An 18,552-nucleotide genomic window follows, 5' to 3' on the forward strand; every position below is an offset into this window, starting at 1 on the left:
CACAGGGGAACTAGCATTGTGGATATACTGTACATACATTAGTGTATATATACTGTGCAACAATGTCATTTTGTTCACAAACCAAAATAAAATTGTTGTTATTTGATAACCACTGATTAACAAAACAACAAATGGAGCTACATTTTTGTTGCTGGACTGCCAAAGTAAAATCTTCTCCCTGTTTAATTTCTCCCACCAGAGAAATCCCCCCACTGTGCTATGGGAGATATTTTACTAAAATAACCCAAAAGTCATCAATGAGGCCTCATTCACTGTGGCTTAGGGAATTTCTAACCGTTACAATTCCATTATTGTGGGTATAAATTGGGTTTTACCGTCCAATGATGGTTTAAATGCTTTTTAACAAGCTTGTCTGTCCTCACAAGAATACATTTCTGGAAGAGCCAAGAGAAACCTTTTGGGATTTTTGAATGAAAATAGTCAAATTTAAAGGTGATATACAAAAAACTGCTATTCAAACAAAAGAAACACCATGTTATTGTTGTCTGACGTGAAGGAGCTCCCCATGATGGCAGCACACTGAGTCTGGAGGTTAAGTAGGAAAACTGAGAACACAGTTCTGGCACGTGGCCTTTTTCAGGGTTTGCAAGCTTGTCACAAGCCCTGATAACAAAATGTGTCAAATTTATTGTACAGGTTCAATGAATGTCAGTTTCTTTTTAACATAAACTAGTGCAGTGCTCATTCAAAATGCATGTTCACAACGGGCTGATTACTTGGCCTCTGGTATCCCTGCTTGCAGCTTTCTCGAGAGCCACTCATCCAAACAACTTCGCTTAGCAAGCGATGTAGAGCGAGCTGTACCCAGCATGCCGTTTGGCGGCGTAACAGTTAATACTGAAGTGAGCGAAGTAGGGCTGTGTATTGGCAAGAATCTGGCAATACAACACGTATCATGATACTGGTGTAACAATTCAATATATTGCGATGTATTGCGATACTGTAAGCGAAGCAATATATTGCCATTTTTTATATTGTATTATAAGCTAGTATGACATGATTGGTCCAATGGATTCCTTAGGTTTCTAGTTTCATATGATGCCAGTATCTTCACTCTAACTTTAAAACTGAGCCCAGCCAGGTATTTGAAAGGTTAATTAAAAATCAATAGTGCCTTGGAAAATCGATACAGTATCGCACAACATAATATTGTGATACTCATGTGTATTGATATTTTCTTACACCCTAAAGCGAAGGAGAGCAAGCTGTATCCAGCATGCTGTTTGGTGATGTAATAGGGGTCCCCTGTCAATACACTACACAGTGTGTACATAATACATTACTACTAAATGTCCCATAGATGTCAAGAGCTTGGATGTCGATTGGATGAACGGTTGTTGAGAAAACTGAAGGACAGACATACAGACAAAGACTCCTCCCATTTTAGTTAGATGTATCCCAATCGCTGTTACACACAATGGTGAGAGAAGGCAAAATGAGGATTTGAGTAGTGAGTATAGAGAGGGTGTGTAGTCAAACTGCATATTCAGAAGAAAATGCAGTGGAAATAAGTAGAGAGCTGGTGCATAGCGCCTTTATACATTTACACTGGCCCTTAAACGCCTTCAACCTTTCCTTCACCTTCCTCTCTCTCCCCATTCTTATCCTCCCACCAACCCCACCACGGACAATTTCTCCTGGCGAGGTTTGTCTCCTTTCTGCTTCGCTTCCCTGACATTACAACCCCCCACCCTCGCTTCTCCCACTACACTATGTAATTATGATAATTGCTCATAGGGGTTTGAGGAAATTGAATTTCCCATTTCGCTCTCGTTCCTTTATCCCCCCTGCCAATCGCCCCACGATTCTCTGCAGGCCTGGAGTCTGCCGCTTGGACACTTGATCAAATATACACTTAATATTTGCATGTGTGTCTTTGGACACAAAGTCTCTGAGCCCTCTGATTAAAAATTTTAAAAGATCGTTGTTGCATTTCAGCACAGCTGGGTTACCACCACTTATACGCAATGTGAAAAGCCATATCAGAACTAATAATATAATAATAAATGTACACTAGAACCCAGCACGGCACCATTCGAGAAAGGTGTCCCTGAGTCACACTTCAACGCGGGGCATTTGCCAAAGTACCCGCTCCCTAAAATAGTCGCTGTGACTGCTGTGGAGTTCTCGGGGCCGGGGGAGTTCAATTATTCAAAAAAGGTCTGACGAAAGTGTTGCCTGGCTGACAGGCTGCTGCAGCTGAATCAAACAGCTCTGCCATGCTGCCGTCAGCTGAAAAACCCTCCATCCCAAGAGTCAGCTTTTCAGGAATGAATGAATAGGGGGAAAAAAGCACTGCTTAATTTACTTGATTGCTTGTTGCAAGTTTGAATGGGTTCCTTCATTTTAAAAGTGACTCAAGACAGACAGAGTTGGGATCAAAATAATGGACTCATTATATCAATATATACTCTTAAATCAACTGTTTATACATCAACAAAGAGGAGTTTCAAGAGGAGTTTTATAGGACATTATAGGGTCTTATTTTTGTAGCTTTGGCCATACCTTCTATTGGCTATGACAACACTGTACTCACCAAAGTCATTGCTGAGATCCAACAGCAGAAACGTGAGCAGGCACTAGGCTTGCCGCGGTAGTCGGTGTTACACGGTGTTCGGGCATACACCGATTACATTACTTGCCCATCTCCCCCACCATCGTTTAGCTTTTTTTTATAGAAATAAAACCCATTTATTTAATTTTTCCGTATCAGCGCCGTGTTATCAATACGTAGTCAAACGACGGACGCTACAAACTGAAAGTGAAAGTGCCTGTTCCGTACGGAGTCTCAGCTCAGAGTAGCACAAGTCAGATTTCACACACGGGACGAGAGAGAGTTGACAGACAAGACGATGGCGGAGGATTTGGTGTCAAAGCAAAAAGCAAAAGCGCCTATTTGGCAATATTTCTGAGTGACTGAGGGTTCACAGCTGGTGTGCACTACGCCGGGTGGAAACCTGCAGCCCCGTAGCGAGTGCTCGCCTGAAGAGGCCAGACACGCAGTCATCCAACGTTAAAGACCAAAGTAAATGCTCTACATATATTGAGCGTCATCTTTTTTTTGTAAAATGTCCAGGGTAATCTGTAACATCGGTGTTGTCACAAGTTAAGTTAACCAGTGGGAAAATTTCCTCACAGTGACATCCCTAGCAGTCAGATGATCAGATGGTTGTAAAGAGTTTAGTCAAATTATCTTTCTTTGGAGGTAAAACCAACAGTGAATGACCGTAATGAGCACAACTACGGCAAGTACAGTAGGCCAAAGTTGAATCCAGAAGTTATGGAGACCCGAAGTGTTAAATAAAGTCTTTGTCCATCAATTAAGACATTGATTGCTTCATTAGACCAAAGCAACAGAAATTAAGATGACCTGCAATAAACTCTGTTATTGTGAAAAGAAATCGACTGAAAAAAGAACACTTGATAACAATGACCTAGTAATGAATTTTTAAAAATGTATTGGATAATTTGATAATTCAATGGATATATTATTGACGGATATTACCCAAACAGACAGTTTTGGTATTAACTTTGCTAATCTCCTGGTTTATGTAAAACCTCTTTGCCTAAGGCCACTTGTCATTCCAAGTGCCTCGTATACAGATGAGATTTAAGCCACGTATATGTGTCTCTTGTTCAGATCACAAATCCGATTGCAGTCTGTCTTTGTTTTCTGGGGTACATGTAAATCAGGGTCAGACCTCTTCAAGTGGAGAAGGAGGTGGTAATGCACCTGAAGCTGTTTGGTAAGTGCCTTGTTGCTTTAATGAGATGGAGAACAAACAGCTAATTTCAGTGTAATTTTAGTGAAACTTTAGCTGCTGTTATCACAGAGGAGACAGACAACGGATGTATTAAGGAAATCAGACAGCTAGTAGATATTTTCACAGATTTCTTACCGACATAGTTACACTATGTGAGATTATGTATGCATCTTGGAGAGAGACGGATGCATTTACACCTTTTTCAACATCTGGCTAAGCCTCCTCCAGGCTTGAATGCTTCTTGGATGCTTTTACACTCAGCTTTTTTGAGATTGTATAGCTATCTGATCCACCCAAGATGCATAAAGTGCGTGTAAATAGGGTCTAAATGCTCATATTTCTTGCCACGTTTTAAGTGATGTTGACCCAGATCTTAGAAATAAACTTTGTTGCTAACGCTATCACTACCAGTAGGAATCATAACTAGAACTATGACAATAAGAACCAAGTTGTATTGAATCAAAACTATGAATTAAGTGCTATGTACTAATTTGCATCTCACAAGTATCACTCTGCCTTGAGCTGTGAATAAAATGAAGCAAGGATGTGCATTATTGAACATCAGGGAGCTTCATTTTTGTTGCTGGTCTGCCAAAGTAAAATCTTCTCCCTGTTTAATTTCTCCCACCAGAGAAATCCCCCCACTGTGCTATGGGAGATATTTTACTAAAATAACCCAAAAAGTCATCAATGAGGCCTCATTCACTGTGGCCTAGGGAATTTCTAACCGTTACAATTCCATTATTCTGGGTATAAAATTGGGTTTTACTGCCCAATGATGGTTTAAATGCTTTTTAACAAGCTTGTCTGTCCTCACAAGAATACAATTCTGGAAGAGCCAAGAGAAACCTTTTGGGATTTTTTGAATAAAAATAGTCAAATGTAAAGGTGATATACAAAAACATGTATTATTAAAAAAAAAAAAAAAAACGTCTTAAGTGACAGAGCTTGGGGCAAAAATGCTAAATCACTTTAGGAAACCAACAGGAAGCAGTGTGTGTTAAGGGGTAATCAAAGTATAATTGCATGTGCTGCATTAAATGAGCAGTCTTGCATTTTCTGACACCCTATTGACTGCTGGGAGGCGACTCAGCCAGAACGTGTCGCGTGCATAATAAACCATGCCAAACCGAGACCTGACTAATGTGCGGTAGCAGACAATACACCCTGTAACTCTTAATGCTAAATGCCTTTCCACCTGACCTCTCTCTGATGGGGGAACTCAGGGAGGCTTGTTAAACATTTGCTATGTACCAATGTTATTTTCATAGCAGGGAGGAAGCAGGGGGCCGTTGTAACACATTTTGCTTCGTACCCTGTGGTAGTTTATAGCCCGCTCCTCAGCAAAACAGCCTGGGCAGCTACTTTCATGTAATCAACAACCCAGAGTCAAGAATGAGGCCGATTTTGTGCCAGCTGGGTTTCCTCATTTGTTAATTGGGCTACTGGAGGTCAGAAATGCCTTGCCTTTCGCGCTACAGTAGCTAATAGAACAACTTTGCCTCATAAAACGTTTTGAAAAGTTATGCTGTGTTTCGTGCGTTCTCCTACGAATGTCAAGCAACACGAGCAATCACTGTGCCTGTGCAAGCCCCTGCAGTGCCGAACCTGTTTAGGCAACAAAACTACTTGGTTAAGGAAAAGATCGAGTTTGGGTTAAAATAAGTAGGTGTCTTACGTAACTTACATAGTAAAGTACACAAGTTACGTAACAAAAGTAAGTCAAAGTTGACTTTTGATTTCACACCGGACACAAACAGCGGTCTCCCTGGTGAAAGTCCTGTGTTTGTTTGACAAGTCCATCAATCCACCCCGACCGCCCCCCTACGCTGACTTTGTCGGTCTTTATACTACTATCACCTGACTTCCTTAGAGGCAATCCTGCACATCCTGGCTCACGATTACATGGGTTATATATGAATTAGGGATGTCCCGAAAAACGATAATTAGGTATCAAGTCGATGCCAAAATTCTGAAAACGTGACGGTCCTTGATTTTCTACTGTACCACAGGTACCGTGTCCAGGCTCGAGATTAACGTCATCCCGGGGACAATAGAAAATATGTTTGGGACGCAGTAAACTCACTATTGACGTGTCCAGGGGACGCACCATATTTTTTCCCGGACAATGCTACATTGCGAACAAAAAATCTGTGCTGAAATCGGCAGGACGAGAATTAGATAACATTAGCTGTTAGCAGCCAGTCCTGCACGGAGCTAACAGCAAATGTTAACAGGAGGTACCATTGATTTACATTATGATGCGTTCAGGCTCTATTCGTGAAACATCTGTATTGGGCGAAGGTAACATTATCATGATGTGTTCAAATGTAATCTTGTAAAATGTAGTTATTGGCGAGAAACTTACATAATTCGACTCTAGCTTACCCCAGTTTTAAGAAATTAAAGTTGCACACATCCCCAGGTTACTAATTCACTTCCAAATATTTTTTAGCACAGGCTGTTAAATTCTAATATTTCAATCCAGCTATTGGATGATAAACCAACGCATTTAGTGTTGGAGAAATTAAAATGTAAGTAGCCAGTCTACTAATCTAGAGAATGAAACACTAAAAATCTATCTTAATACAGTACATCACTCTCATGTTATATGTATGTTGACAGAGTTATTGGTTGCTGTAATCATCAATGAGCAGGGGAAGTAAAATAGGATGAGGACTGTGGGTTTTGTGTAGTCATGCTATTAGGGGATTGCTTTATGGCCACTATGGAGACCTATAACTCTTGATGTGTACATATGGCAGTATAGTTTTAAGCCTGATTACTAATTAAGAATTATTGTTACAAAGACTCACGATAAAATGATATTTTAGCTGCATAAATGTCAACTCAATCATTTTTCTTCTTGAGATGATATAAGGGTTTCTAATATGAAGCTGCCACCCACTATAAGCACAGTTACTGCCATCAGTCTAAAGCCTGCAGACAGTTTCTGCAGGTTATTACTGCCGTATGACAGCCTATTATCTCTCTACGACAGGCCATTACCTGCACAGAGGAGCTGGGTAATGAAATAGGCAGGAGGACAGAGAGAGGACAGTGTGCTATCAACAAATCAAACAGATGCTCTTTACACTGAGCCGCAAGCACGCAATCTAACACTGAGACTATGTGTCAGAGTAGACTCAGCTACACTAGACTGGGCTCACAGTACTGGGGATCTTTAGTGTTGCATTCAGGGACGCAACGGAGGGAAAAGCCATCTAGAGTAGAGTCAGCATGTGATTCTAATTAAAGCACGATTTCTTTAGCCTGAACCAAAACTTCACTTTGCAGTATTTTGATTGATTGGACCAACCTTTGGGTCGTTTGTCTGTAACTTTAGCTAATCATGATGGACTGGGCACCAACCCAGACTGCAGTCTGTCCTCAGCTCATTCAGATAATCAATTAGTAAAAGGACAGAAAATGATTCTGCAACTACGGCGATAATCAATTTAGGTGATTTATTAAGAAAACGGCGAAACATTCTCTGTTTCCAGCTTCTAAACTGTAAGGATTTACAGTTTCTAAATGTCTTTTATCATGTAAACTGACTATTATTGGATTTTGGATAGGGCTGGGAATTACCAGAGGTCCCACGACATGCTGAGTATTACGATAAGACATATTGTGATATATTATCTCTTTTTCAACGGCAAATTATGCAGTTTGTCAACATCTGTTTTATCTAATAAAATACAGTTTTCACTCTGTTCATCTCAGAGTTTTCATTCACATATCTTGAGGTCAGAGGTCAAGGGAAGATGGCCATGCCCGCATTGCCTTGCCAAGATTTTGCAGTAGAGTCTGAATACAGCCGCAGGGGGGCGTTTTTGTAGAGCTTGACAGGAACGCCCATATAGATCATTGGTTTACGTAGAACAGGAGCGCCAACGTTGCTGCTGACTTTTTTTCTCTATTGTCCTGTTTGTGTCAGTCAAATCAGTCGCTATGCATTCAGTTCTAAGTATGATTTAACTCACTTTTTGTCGAATTCTTAAATTGTTTTACCGTATTATGTGACTTTGATGAAACAAGTGGGGCAAACTATAGCTAACTGATTGCTTAGTGATACTTTAATATAGGTAATTTATACCAATTCAATCTTAACAAAGCCAGCTAGCTTAACAAAGCTAGCTTCTAGCAAGCAATTCAACATCCATTGATGCTAATAATGAAACGTTATGATGCTGGTAGCGAAACATTAATTCTATTTTTAGCTACATAGCACAATTTTAAATGAAAGGAGCTGCCTCGGATACTGGAGACAAATCTCGGGTATGGCCGCCCTTTTTGCCGAAGGCGAGGTGGCTATACAGAAACTCACAATATCTAAATATGTGTGCTTGAACTGCCATCATGAACGTCCACATGTCCATGCCAGTATCTTCAGTCTAGCTTTAAAACTTTAGGAAATTGCGATGGGCATTTTTTCTGACACATTATAAATCAAACAATTGCTTGAGAAAAAAAGTCAGATCAAATAGTGAAAATAAACCCTTGAATTTACATTGTCTCTCCTGATGAACCAAACTTCTAGGAGGCGTCCAGCTCATGTTTTCAGTCATCAGGTTTGTTCTCACATGTCCACACAAACCTAACTGAAAAAAAAGAAACGCTGCAGAGCTCAAATAAAGTGCATCAAACACTCAAAATGTAAATGTGCTGTTGGTTTACCCTGCTATTTGCAGAACAGATTTTAGATGTAAGCAGAGGATGCTTTAAAAAGAAGAAGCAAAAAACGCCTTTTCAAATCAACACGTTGCAACTCAAACATACAATTTTTATCCTGCAAAGGGTCGGTAAAATGCTCAGGTATTCTGTTTTTACTATATTATTAAGTGCAGCATTATCAGCTATTTTATATAAATTGTTTTGCATTTAGAACATTTTATTATTGGAGCAAATAGTAGGGATTTCAGATTTGAGGACAGCAAACTCTGAATGGAAGTAATCAGAGTAATCAGAGTGAGCAATCAGAAATCAGAGAAGCATTCTTTCAGACTGCATCTATGAGCATGAGAGGATTGTGTTTTGTTGCTTCTGCCGCTCGTCTTTCTTCATGACCTGGACGTCTAGAGCATGTGTCTTTTATATAAAGGACAACTGACCGTTAACAGTGATGTGAAAAGAGACACTCATATATGACCTAACAGAAACAAGGTCTCAGACATAGACTTCAGTTACATGGAGGTATCAGTGTACGAGGTTGATACTGGGCTATTATCTGTCCAACTCAGATTTGCAGACACTACCTACCTACCTACCTACCTACCTACCTACCAACCTCGTCACTAATTTCTTTAACACAATAACGCAATCAATATTTCGGAGGTTGTAGAGGGCTCAGTTTTAAAGCTATAGTGAAGATACTGGTATCATATGAAACTAAAAAACCTAAGGAGTCCATTGGTACCAACCATGTCATACTAGCTTGTCACAAAGGTGGTTAAATAACTATCCAAACTTGCACTAAATTTTGGCGAGGAAAAACTGTCATGGCCATTTTCAAAGGGGTCCCTTGACCTTTGACCTGAAGATATGTGAATGAAAATGGGTTCTATGGTTACCCACGAGTCTCCCCTTTGCAGACATGCCCACTTTATGATAATCACATGCAGTTTGGGGCAAGTCATAGTCAAGTCAGCACACTGACACATTTTTTTATGCTAAATGCAGAACCTGTGAGGGTTTCTGGACAATATTTGTCATAGCTTTGTGTTGTTAATTGATTTCCAGTAATAAATATATACATACATTTGCATAAAGCAGCATATTTGCCCACTCCCATGTTGATAAGAGTATTAAATACTTGACAAATCTGCTTTTGAGGTACATTTTGAACAGTTAAAAACGTGCAATTAATTTACGATTAATCGTGATTAAATATTTTAATCGACTGACAGCCCTAATCTATATATACACAGTATGTAAGCTATCATTTAATTCGATCAAAAAAGGAACAGTGAGCACTATCAACTCTCAACAATCTCACCCTCGTATAGACTCACACACACAGACAGCGAGCTAGAGCAAACAATATAATCACACACACACAGTCCTGCTTATTAACTATGTGCTGGCACGTAGATCAGTAGAAAATTGAACAGCAATGATGAGATAAAGACTTGAAAGAACTGGCAACCCAAACTAACCAACCAACCAAAACGCCCCGAGCACCAGCGCCGCCACAGCCACCACCCATCTCTCTCATCTCTCTTTCTGTCAGCCAGTAGCCTACTCCCTCTAACTCTTCATCTGTTCTTTCTCTCACTCATTTAGGCCTTCACTCAAGTGTCCAAAGCTTCAGCGCTTTCACTACAAGAATAAATTGGTTTAACAATGGCCTCTCACGTGAAACGAGCGGTTCTCAAAATGGGGGTCTGGAGTCTCCCCTGGGTTGTTAGTAAGGCTCCAGTGGGCTCCCCATAAACATGAAGAACCGGTGAATTTCAATGTTTGAGTTCCTTTGAAATGATCCATTTGGGAAAAGCCTGACAATGACTTTCCCTATGCAGCATAATGGTCAGAGCACAGTACAAACACAGTCAGGTATAGGGGAAATACATCTACCCTCGTAGTGCTGCTGATGTGAAAAAAGGTTCTCAAATAGTACATGCTATTAAATATATATAGCTCCTATTATCTCCCCACATTACATCAATAAATCAATCTGTGGGACAAAATCCTGTGCAACCGGGTGTGCAGGGATGAATGGCTCTGAGATTTATCAGGGCTGCAACACCTGCGTCCAGGTGGAAAGTACATTTAGTCAAGTAGTCTAGTTAAGTACAATTTTCAGGTACTTTTTAATTTATTTGACTGTTGGATAAACCAACCCAACAGTATGTAAAGCAGTTAAATTACTCCCTGTTCATTGGCTACAACATTACAATGCTGCTGGCATGTTAATTCATCAATATTAATAGTCATCTAATAATATAATAATATGACTCAGAAAGGGGTCATTCTGCATGAATAATTCTGATAGTTTAAAAGCGAGCCTACTTTTGATGAAAGGCAACTACCGTGATGACAGGTGGTAATTATAAGACAACAATAAAGCTAAAACAACATGTAACAGTAGCACAATTACAGAAGAGTCATTAAGTCAGCAAACTGTCTCAGTAAGTCAGTAGTCAGTTATACAGCAATATCTCTAGGCTAAAGGCGTGCAAACATTAGCTAACAGTAGCCACCATGAGCAAAGAATGTATATTGTATATTATTTATTTACTTAATTATTTATGAATTTTTTTGCCCGGCTGTTTCCCAGAGGAGCATAAAATGAGCGATGGACATAAATGGAAGTTAGAAAAATCCAGCACACAGATTTTGAGAGCAATCTCAACTTTTTCATGTCAAGGACCTCCAGAATAGATCAACAATAAACCAGAGACCATAGAAGTTGTGTTATTTCACATTTTACAAGTAGCTAAATTTAATTAGTTAAAAGTTAAGTCAACGAAAGTCACGTCAGCTAAAACCACAATATCACTCTATATTTCACCTGCTTGGCAGTTATGTTAGCTGACCAGACGAAGGTCTCTCCATGAATCACTGCTGATCTTAGTGTTGGCTTTTCCTGCCTCAGCCTCCCGACCGCGGCTGGAGGAAACAGGGGAGACACCAGAGTTTTGGTCGGAGACGATAACGTTTCTCGGTGCGGAGCCCCGTCACTTCACAAGACATGGAAACCTCTGTAGTTCTGGAGGAGCTGCAGCAGTTATTTCTGCTCAAACGTCCACTGTACATTCACTAGATATTCTCAGAGCTACTAACTCTTCTGCAGTGTGGAGTGTGCGCGCGTGCACGTGAGGTGGAGCAAGCTGAGTGAAGGCAGGCAGGCAGGTAGAGGACCAGAGGAGCAGAGGAGACTCCGGCCCTGGAGACCAAAGCTACGGTCTCCCTCGCGTCCTCCGACCGCGACCAACACTGTTTTGCAAGACGGGCTTCACTAGGTATAACTTCGCGGTTTTGGTGCTTCCGTGTAGTTTGTGTTGAAGTCTGAGTCTGAACCGTGTAGCAACACGAGCGTGCATATGCTAGCGCGCATAGGACACCAACCTGGGTGATTTATACGTGTAAGAAGTTACAAACAGTCCCTTTAATGTATTTTCAACCACAATCAATTCCCTGTGTATGTTTCCACCTCATAGTTTTCCACTTAAAAGACTTTAAATTCCTACATTTTAGCTTTGAAAAGTTGAAGAAGTAGCTAGGCTACAGTTAACACCTTGTTCCTCCCATGATGCACCTTGGAACACCTGAACAGGTAAAAGATAACTAAAATGTCCAGTTACCTCCTCGAACAGCTCCAGGCTGTAGGTGTTGTCATCATCCGCGAAGAAAACCACCCCGGTGTCCCGCTTGCCCCGGTGCTGCCGGAGCCACGTCAGAGCCACGTTCCTCTGCTCGGTGGCGCGCGGCATCCCGGTGCGCTTGAACCTGCGCGGAGTGAACACGTGCAGGTGCGTGAACGGCACGCCGCACCGCGCCAAGAAGCGCGCCACCAGCTCCGTGCGCGTCGTCGAGTCCTCCACCACGATCCAGTGGAACCGGGGCACCTGGCGGAAGGCGTGGGCCAACCGGGTCAGCTCCGCTTTCTGCACCGGACGGGTGTAGGTCGGAGTGATGGCGTAGATGACCGGCAGCTCGGTCTTGTTCTGGGTGGTAACTCCCGGTGCTCCAATCCGGGCTGCCCGCTGCGCCTTGCCGGTCCGAGCAGCTGCAGGAGCCCGGATCGCCCTTTTACTGTCGATATCGATCATGATGATGACTATGAGGACCCAGGGCAGCAGGATGAAGAAGCGGCTGAAAAACACTGATTTCATGGCGAGAATGAAGTTCCCAGTGCGCTTCCACTCACTTCATCTCCATCACCATCTCCATCACATGCATGCATCAACTCCAACAACCTATTCCTTCAAATCCTCTGGCTTTTATCTTCCAAAACTAAACAACAAAAACACCTTTAGTCCATTTCAAACTATGTACAGGAGGAAAGAAAACCTCCCCCTCTTCCTCCTCCTCCTCCTCCTCCCTCTCCTCTCTCGGATGGGACTTCTTCTTTGTCGTCCTATTATACCCTCGTCCGGCTCACTCTCTCACAATTTCCCCGTTATATTCCCATGATCTGCCGGTCCTCCGGTGCGTGTTTTCCAGAGGAAAGAAGCCGGAGTGGTCCTCTCCTCTGCAGCCGCCGAGGAACATCACTTGGCGAGAGGACGGAGCGCTGCTCTCTCTGAGTCTGAGTCTGAGGATAATAAGAAGGCAGGAGGGGAGGAGCAGGTGCACAGCAGAGGAGAGGAGGGGAGAGACGGGATAGATGGAGAGAACCTGGGGAGAGAGAGAGAGAGAGGAGGAGGAGGAGGAGGAGGAGGAGGAGGAAGGCCTTGTTATGTTGTGCGCATCAGTGTCCGCTGAGAATAAACCCAACTGATGGAGAGGCATAGAGACAGAGAGAGAGAAAGAGAGTAGCCTGTGTTACCAGATCTCTTGCTGTGTGTGTCAAGAATAAATTATTATATAAAAATAGGAGGACTTGATATGAGGACTCCCGGGACACGGCTACCTCCAGAGGTCTTTGACAGAGTTCCAGAGGAGAAAGATTTAATTTCAGAAATCGACCAGTTGCAAAACAGGCTTTTCACTCTCACCACCTTATCTTTCCTTATATAGTTTATTTCATACTCAACGCAATAACTCAAAGCAAACATCTTTTGAAAATATCAGGACAAAATTATAAGTTAATATACACTATTCAATTCAATTCAATTTATTTTTTATATAGCGTCAAATCATAACAAGTTATCTCGAGACGCTTTTTATATAGAGCAGGTCTAGACCGTACTCTATAATATAACTAGGTCTACAGGTCACAAATAATATTTTTTAAGAAAGTTAACTGGCGAGCATTTTAATTAGGGCTTTCAATCATTAAAATATTTCATCGTGATTAATCGTATGATTGTCCATAGTTAATCGCAAATTAACCGCACATTTTTTATCTGTTCTAAATGTACCTTAAAGGGAGATTTGTCAAGTATTTAATACTCTTATCAACATGGGAGTGGGCAAACATGCTTTCTTTATGCAAATGTTTGTATATATTTAGTAGTATTCAGTAGTACATGAAACAAGTAACCTGAAAAAAATCATGTGCCTCTGGTGTCCTCCAGTGCTCCTAACGGCATCTGCAAGATTTCACATAACGGAGGAAAACAAGCAGTAAGAGCTGATCTGAGGTCCGCTGTCCATCTGCTGCCTATGATAGCCGGCTGTCAATCACTCGCGAACTCCGACCAAACGGTCAAACTAGGCAGCGCTGATCAAATATTAATCAATATTATGTTACGATAATGCCTATCTCTCTCCTAAAATGTTTTCAGAATCATCTCGTAGTGCACGGTTTAGCTGTAAAATGAGAAATTTTGTGACGCCGCCGCCATTGTGAAATCTGGTGAAGGAACGCCAAGTTCCGGTCACATGACCGGAGCTAAGCCAATAGGAATGCTCTCTCAATGGTATGACCTGTCATTGGTCAAAGTCTCCCATCATGGGCTAGATTTTCTAAAGCCTGAAAACAGAGCTATGAGGAGGTGCAGAAGTCTAGTTATCTCTCAGCACACTTGAATTACAATATGCTGAAAGGTTATTATTGAATTTTTGCCAAATGATGCCAAAAAACATTCTGCCTACTGCCACTTTAACAACACAAAACAATGACACATTTTCTCCAGAAACCCTCACAGGTACTGGATTTATGTATGTGAATTAAACTAAAACACTTGTTTAGGTTCAGGCAATAAAAACCACGATAGTTAGGTTTAGGAAAAAAACATCATGGTTGGGTTTAAAACTACTACGTTTGTACAGTGAACATGACACTGAACGTTGTGAACACGGGACATGAACAGTGGTCTCTTGGATGAAAGCCTTGTGTTTGTTGGACCCATCCACCTCTCCTCCCGCCTGCCCGGTGTATCTTTTCGATCTTAAAGCTGCATCACCACACTCACAGCGCGCTTTTTCTGAGCATTAATATTGATGGGTTTAAATTGCAGTTAGTGAAAAGCTCGGTGTCTCTCATACCGACGCTACCTAGTGCTTTGATATCCAACACTGACGGCTGTGACAAAGCGTCTTTATTTGATGCCCTGGGAATGAGAACAGGCTGTGCTACCAGGGTACCCATGATTTAATTATAAATTGAGCTGAAACAATTAGTAATTAAATTGATTAAGTTCATTTACCGAAAAATTTATCAAAGTTCAAGATTTTGTGAGTAACCGTGAAGCCATTTTTGAAAGAAAAATATAAAGAAAAAGCTGCTTCCAGCCTCTCAAATGTGAAGGCTGTCTGCTTTACTCTTATATGACAATAAAATGAATGTTTTTGAGGTGTTGTTTGGACAAAACATGCACTTAAAGGCTTCACCTTGGGCTCCAGGGACCGTTGATGGGCATTTCTTCACTATTTTCTGACCAAATAAATGCGATTCCTTTAACTAAAGCTGGAGTGGCTCAGGGTTGCATTTCTTAAACGTGGACCTGGGGACCTCCAGGACACTGAAAGACCAGCGGGTCTATTACACGCTTTGGCGTGATATTGGGTTGGATCATCTGACACAGAGGCCATCCAGAAAGGCAAAAATATTGCATCATTACCACCATATCTGACTAAACAAGGTGATTTTTACCAACAGCTGACTTCTCAGATGGGGTTCATCTGAATAGACTTGGATCAAACAGGGGTCAGTGGATCTATTGTGGATCCATTCAAGGGTCCTCTAAACAGATAAAAGCGGGAGCTCCTGGCTTACTGGTGTTCTCCGCTTCAGCCGAGAAGCTAATCATTGATGGTTAATTATGCACACAACACGGATCAAGAGATCTGTCGGGAGGAAAGAGAAGAGAAATCACTGAGCCACGCTAATAGAGTTGGTTCACACCAAACTAATTGCAGGCAAACAAGCTCATAATTTCAGAGGATGAAAGCACCTTTGATTGTTTGGATTAGGTAGCGGCCTGGGAAAGCTGATGTTTAGAGACCGGCAGTGCTTTTAAGCGCTATGTGCAGCACTACGAAGCCTATGGGGTATTAGATTGTCCTCAAACAAAATGACTTTCGGAGGCTTAATCAATCTCATGCTCAATGATTTGGGTGAAAACCAAGTAATGGGCTTACTCAATGATAAATCACTTTTAAGAGACTGATGTGACGATAGCAAATGGTTTACCAGGCTCTACTCCAATATTAAATTGTCATGCTTTATCAGCCTTGATTGCGTATTCTTCCATCTGTTCACACACAAGCAATTTGGAAATTAAGATGACTCATCAAGCAAAATTTAATTTTTAATGAGATCATTTTGATTGAAATTGCCACGGATATTAGTAGCTAACACAGAGGAAGGACATTATTTTTATTTCATGTAGGACATTTAAAACAAGATGATTCATCTAAAGGAGCTTGCTCTAAGAAATGGAAATCTTGTGTTTTATTATATAATACTAACTAGAGCTGCAACAATCAATCGATTAGTTGTCAACTATTAAATGAATCGCCAACTATTTTGATAATTGGTTAAGTATTTTTTTAAAGTATTTTTTTAATTCCAGCTTCTTAAATGTGAATATTTTCTGGTTTCTTTATTCCTCTATAACAGTAAACTGAATATCTTTGAGTTGTGGACAAAACAAGACATTTGAGTACGTCATCTTGGGCTTTGGGAAACACTGATTGACATTTTTTTTACCATTTTCTGACATTTTATAGACCAAAAAAGTAATCGAGAAAATAATCAACAGATTAATTGACAATGAAAATAATCGTTAGTTGCAGCTATGACATTGTACGTGGCCGTAGTTATGGCGGGAGTAAAGGAGGAAGTCAGGTGACATAGTATAAAGAGCGATGAAGTCCACATAAGGAAGAGATCGTGGTGGATGGGTCAAAAGTTCAGCATAATGAGGGCGTGGCCGCTTTGAGTGACAAGTGGGTGCCCGTTCCAGGTTGCTAGCTGCTAGATGTCTGCTCTGCTGCATCACCGTGACCCGCCTCAGCTACACTGATGATCCACCTCTTTGCCCATTTTTGACCTCAAGTGTCCTTGAGCAAGACACTTAACCCCAGATTGCTCCCGAAGGCTGTGCACTCGGTATGTGAATGAGTATTTAGAATAGATCCTGATGGGCAGGTTGGCACCTTGCATGGCAGCCTCTGCAATCAGTGTATGAATGTGTGTGTGAATGGGTGAATGCCGACATTTAGCGTTAAGCGCTTTGAGTGGTCGGAAGACTAGAAAGGCGCTGCATAAACGCAGGTCCATTTACCATTTACCATGACAGCTCCGTCCTGCCATTTTATGCCACGGTACAATAAAAATCTGCTCCTTTAAATCCTGCTGTCAGAGGTTGCACTCGTCACGTCAGTCCGGTGTCAAGTCATGACTCCTTTCCTGATCCATCAAGCTTTGTAAAAATCTTCTCCCATCTCCTCCTTCTGTCATGCTGTCACAACTGTCAATCACTTGTCAAACTGCCTCGTCAGTCACCTGTCTCCACATTACAAATGCTGTTTTATTCATTGGAAGTGTGTGTGTGTGTGTGTGTGTGTGTGTGTGTATGTAAATGACAGACAACTGAAAGAAAGGACAGTTGGGCCAAAAATAGACATGTTTAAGTATACATAATTGTAGCTTTCTGTCACACAACCAATCCTGCTGCAGATACAGTATGTACTGCTCTGCAATGTAAAGCATCAGCCGCTGAACAACAGCTTTCAAACACATTACCCCAGCATGTCGATAATTCTCACAGCTAATGAATGCCTTTATAAATTGGTAATTTACAATAACAAAAGCTTCGTCTGATGATAAATGAAGATTTTTAAGCGGCAGTGAGCCCAATGAAAAGCAAAGGATAAAAGAGGAGCTAGTTGATATAATGAAGACACACTCTCTTGCTACTAACTCAAACAATGAAATGCAGTAATACTAGCTTTCTAGCTGACCAATTATGTCAAGTCTGTGCATGAATGAAAAGGAAGTTACTCTCATTTTCATTAATTGATTATTTTTGCCACTTGAGGGCAGCGGAACAAGCTGGAAACACAACAGCGACATTATCACGTTATAAAGTTGTTATAGCGTGCAAACAGTTGCTTATATACACGTAGCCTACAGCAGACACAGAGCAACATTAGCATTAATTTGGAGTAGTGTTTCTGTCCACCTGGCGAACATCCAATATTCACTCTCCTTTTAGCTCAGTGTTGATCTCCACCACGGTGATTGCCCCCCAGCCCGTTCTGATTCCCAGAGTGTCAAATACTGACGCTTTGTCACGCCCCTCAGCATGTGATACCGACGCACAAGGCATCCTTTAGCGTCTGTACGAGACGCACCGGGCTTCCACGTAACTACAATGTAAACCCATCTGTTTCAATATTAAATGCTCAGAGAATGTGGACCGCTGTTTGTGTCCTGTGTGACGCCAAGGGGTCCTGATAAAGCGTCGGTATACGTATGACGAGCTGGGATGAGAACGTGTTGCCACCCCAGGAAAAGAGGGAAGGGAGCCAGGTTAAGAGCTAGGCTGACCCAGCTTGGACCTACCTGGGGCTGTTCCACAGTCTGCTCTGATGTCCGGTCGCAGGAGCGTGGGATAGATGACATAGGACTCGGGCTGGCAATCGGAGACTGTTGTGCCCACATCTTGCTGAGAGCTAGCTCCATCGTGGCATCCGGGATATCAGCATG

At 41.7% G+C, this 18,552-nt stretch overlaps 1 protein-coding gene across 2 annotated transcripts in view; it reads right to left on the reverse strand.

Moving 5' to 3' along the window:
• The window catches only part of b3gat2 (beta-1,3-glucuronyltransferase 2 (glucuronosyltransferase S)), a 50,947-nt gene extending 37,767 nt beyond the window's left edge, over positions 1 to 13,180 (reverse strand). The window contains exon 1 of one of the 2 annotated variants that reach the window (XR_012595307.1): positions 12,092 to 13,180. Coding sequence is in view for 1 of the 2 variants with exons in the window: in XM_074646945.1 (XP_074503046.1) it covers positions 12,092 to 12,622 (531 nt within the window). In the remaining variant the exon portion in view is untranslated. The remainder of the gene's footprint in view (positions 1 to 12,091) is intronic. The other variant, XM_074646945.1, reaches the window with a different exon arrangement.
• Positions 13,181 to 18,552: the final 5,372 nt, after the last annotated feature.

The sequence above is a fragment of the Sebastes fasciatus genome, chromosome 9 (assembly GCF_043250625.1).
Source record: "Sebastes fasciatus isolate fSebFas1 chromosome 9, fSebFas1.pri, whole genome shotgun sequence".
NCBI lineage: Eukaryota > Metazoa > Chordata > Actinopteri > Perciformes > Sebastidae > Sebastes > Sebastes fasciatus.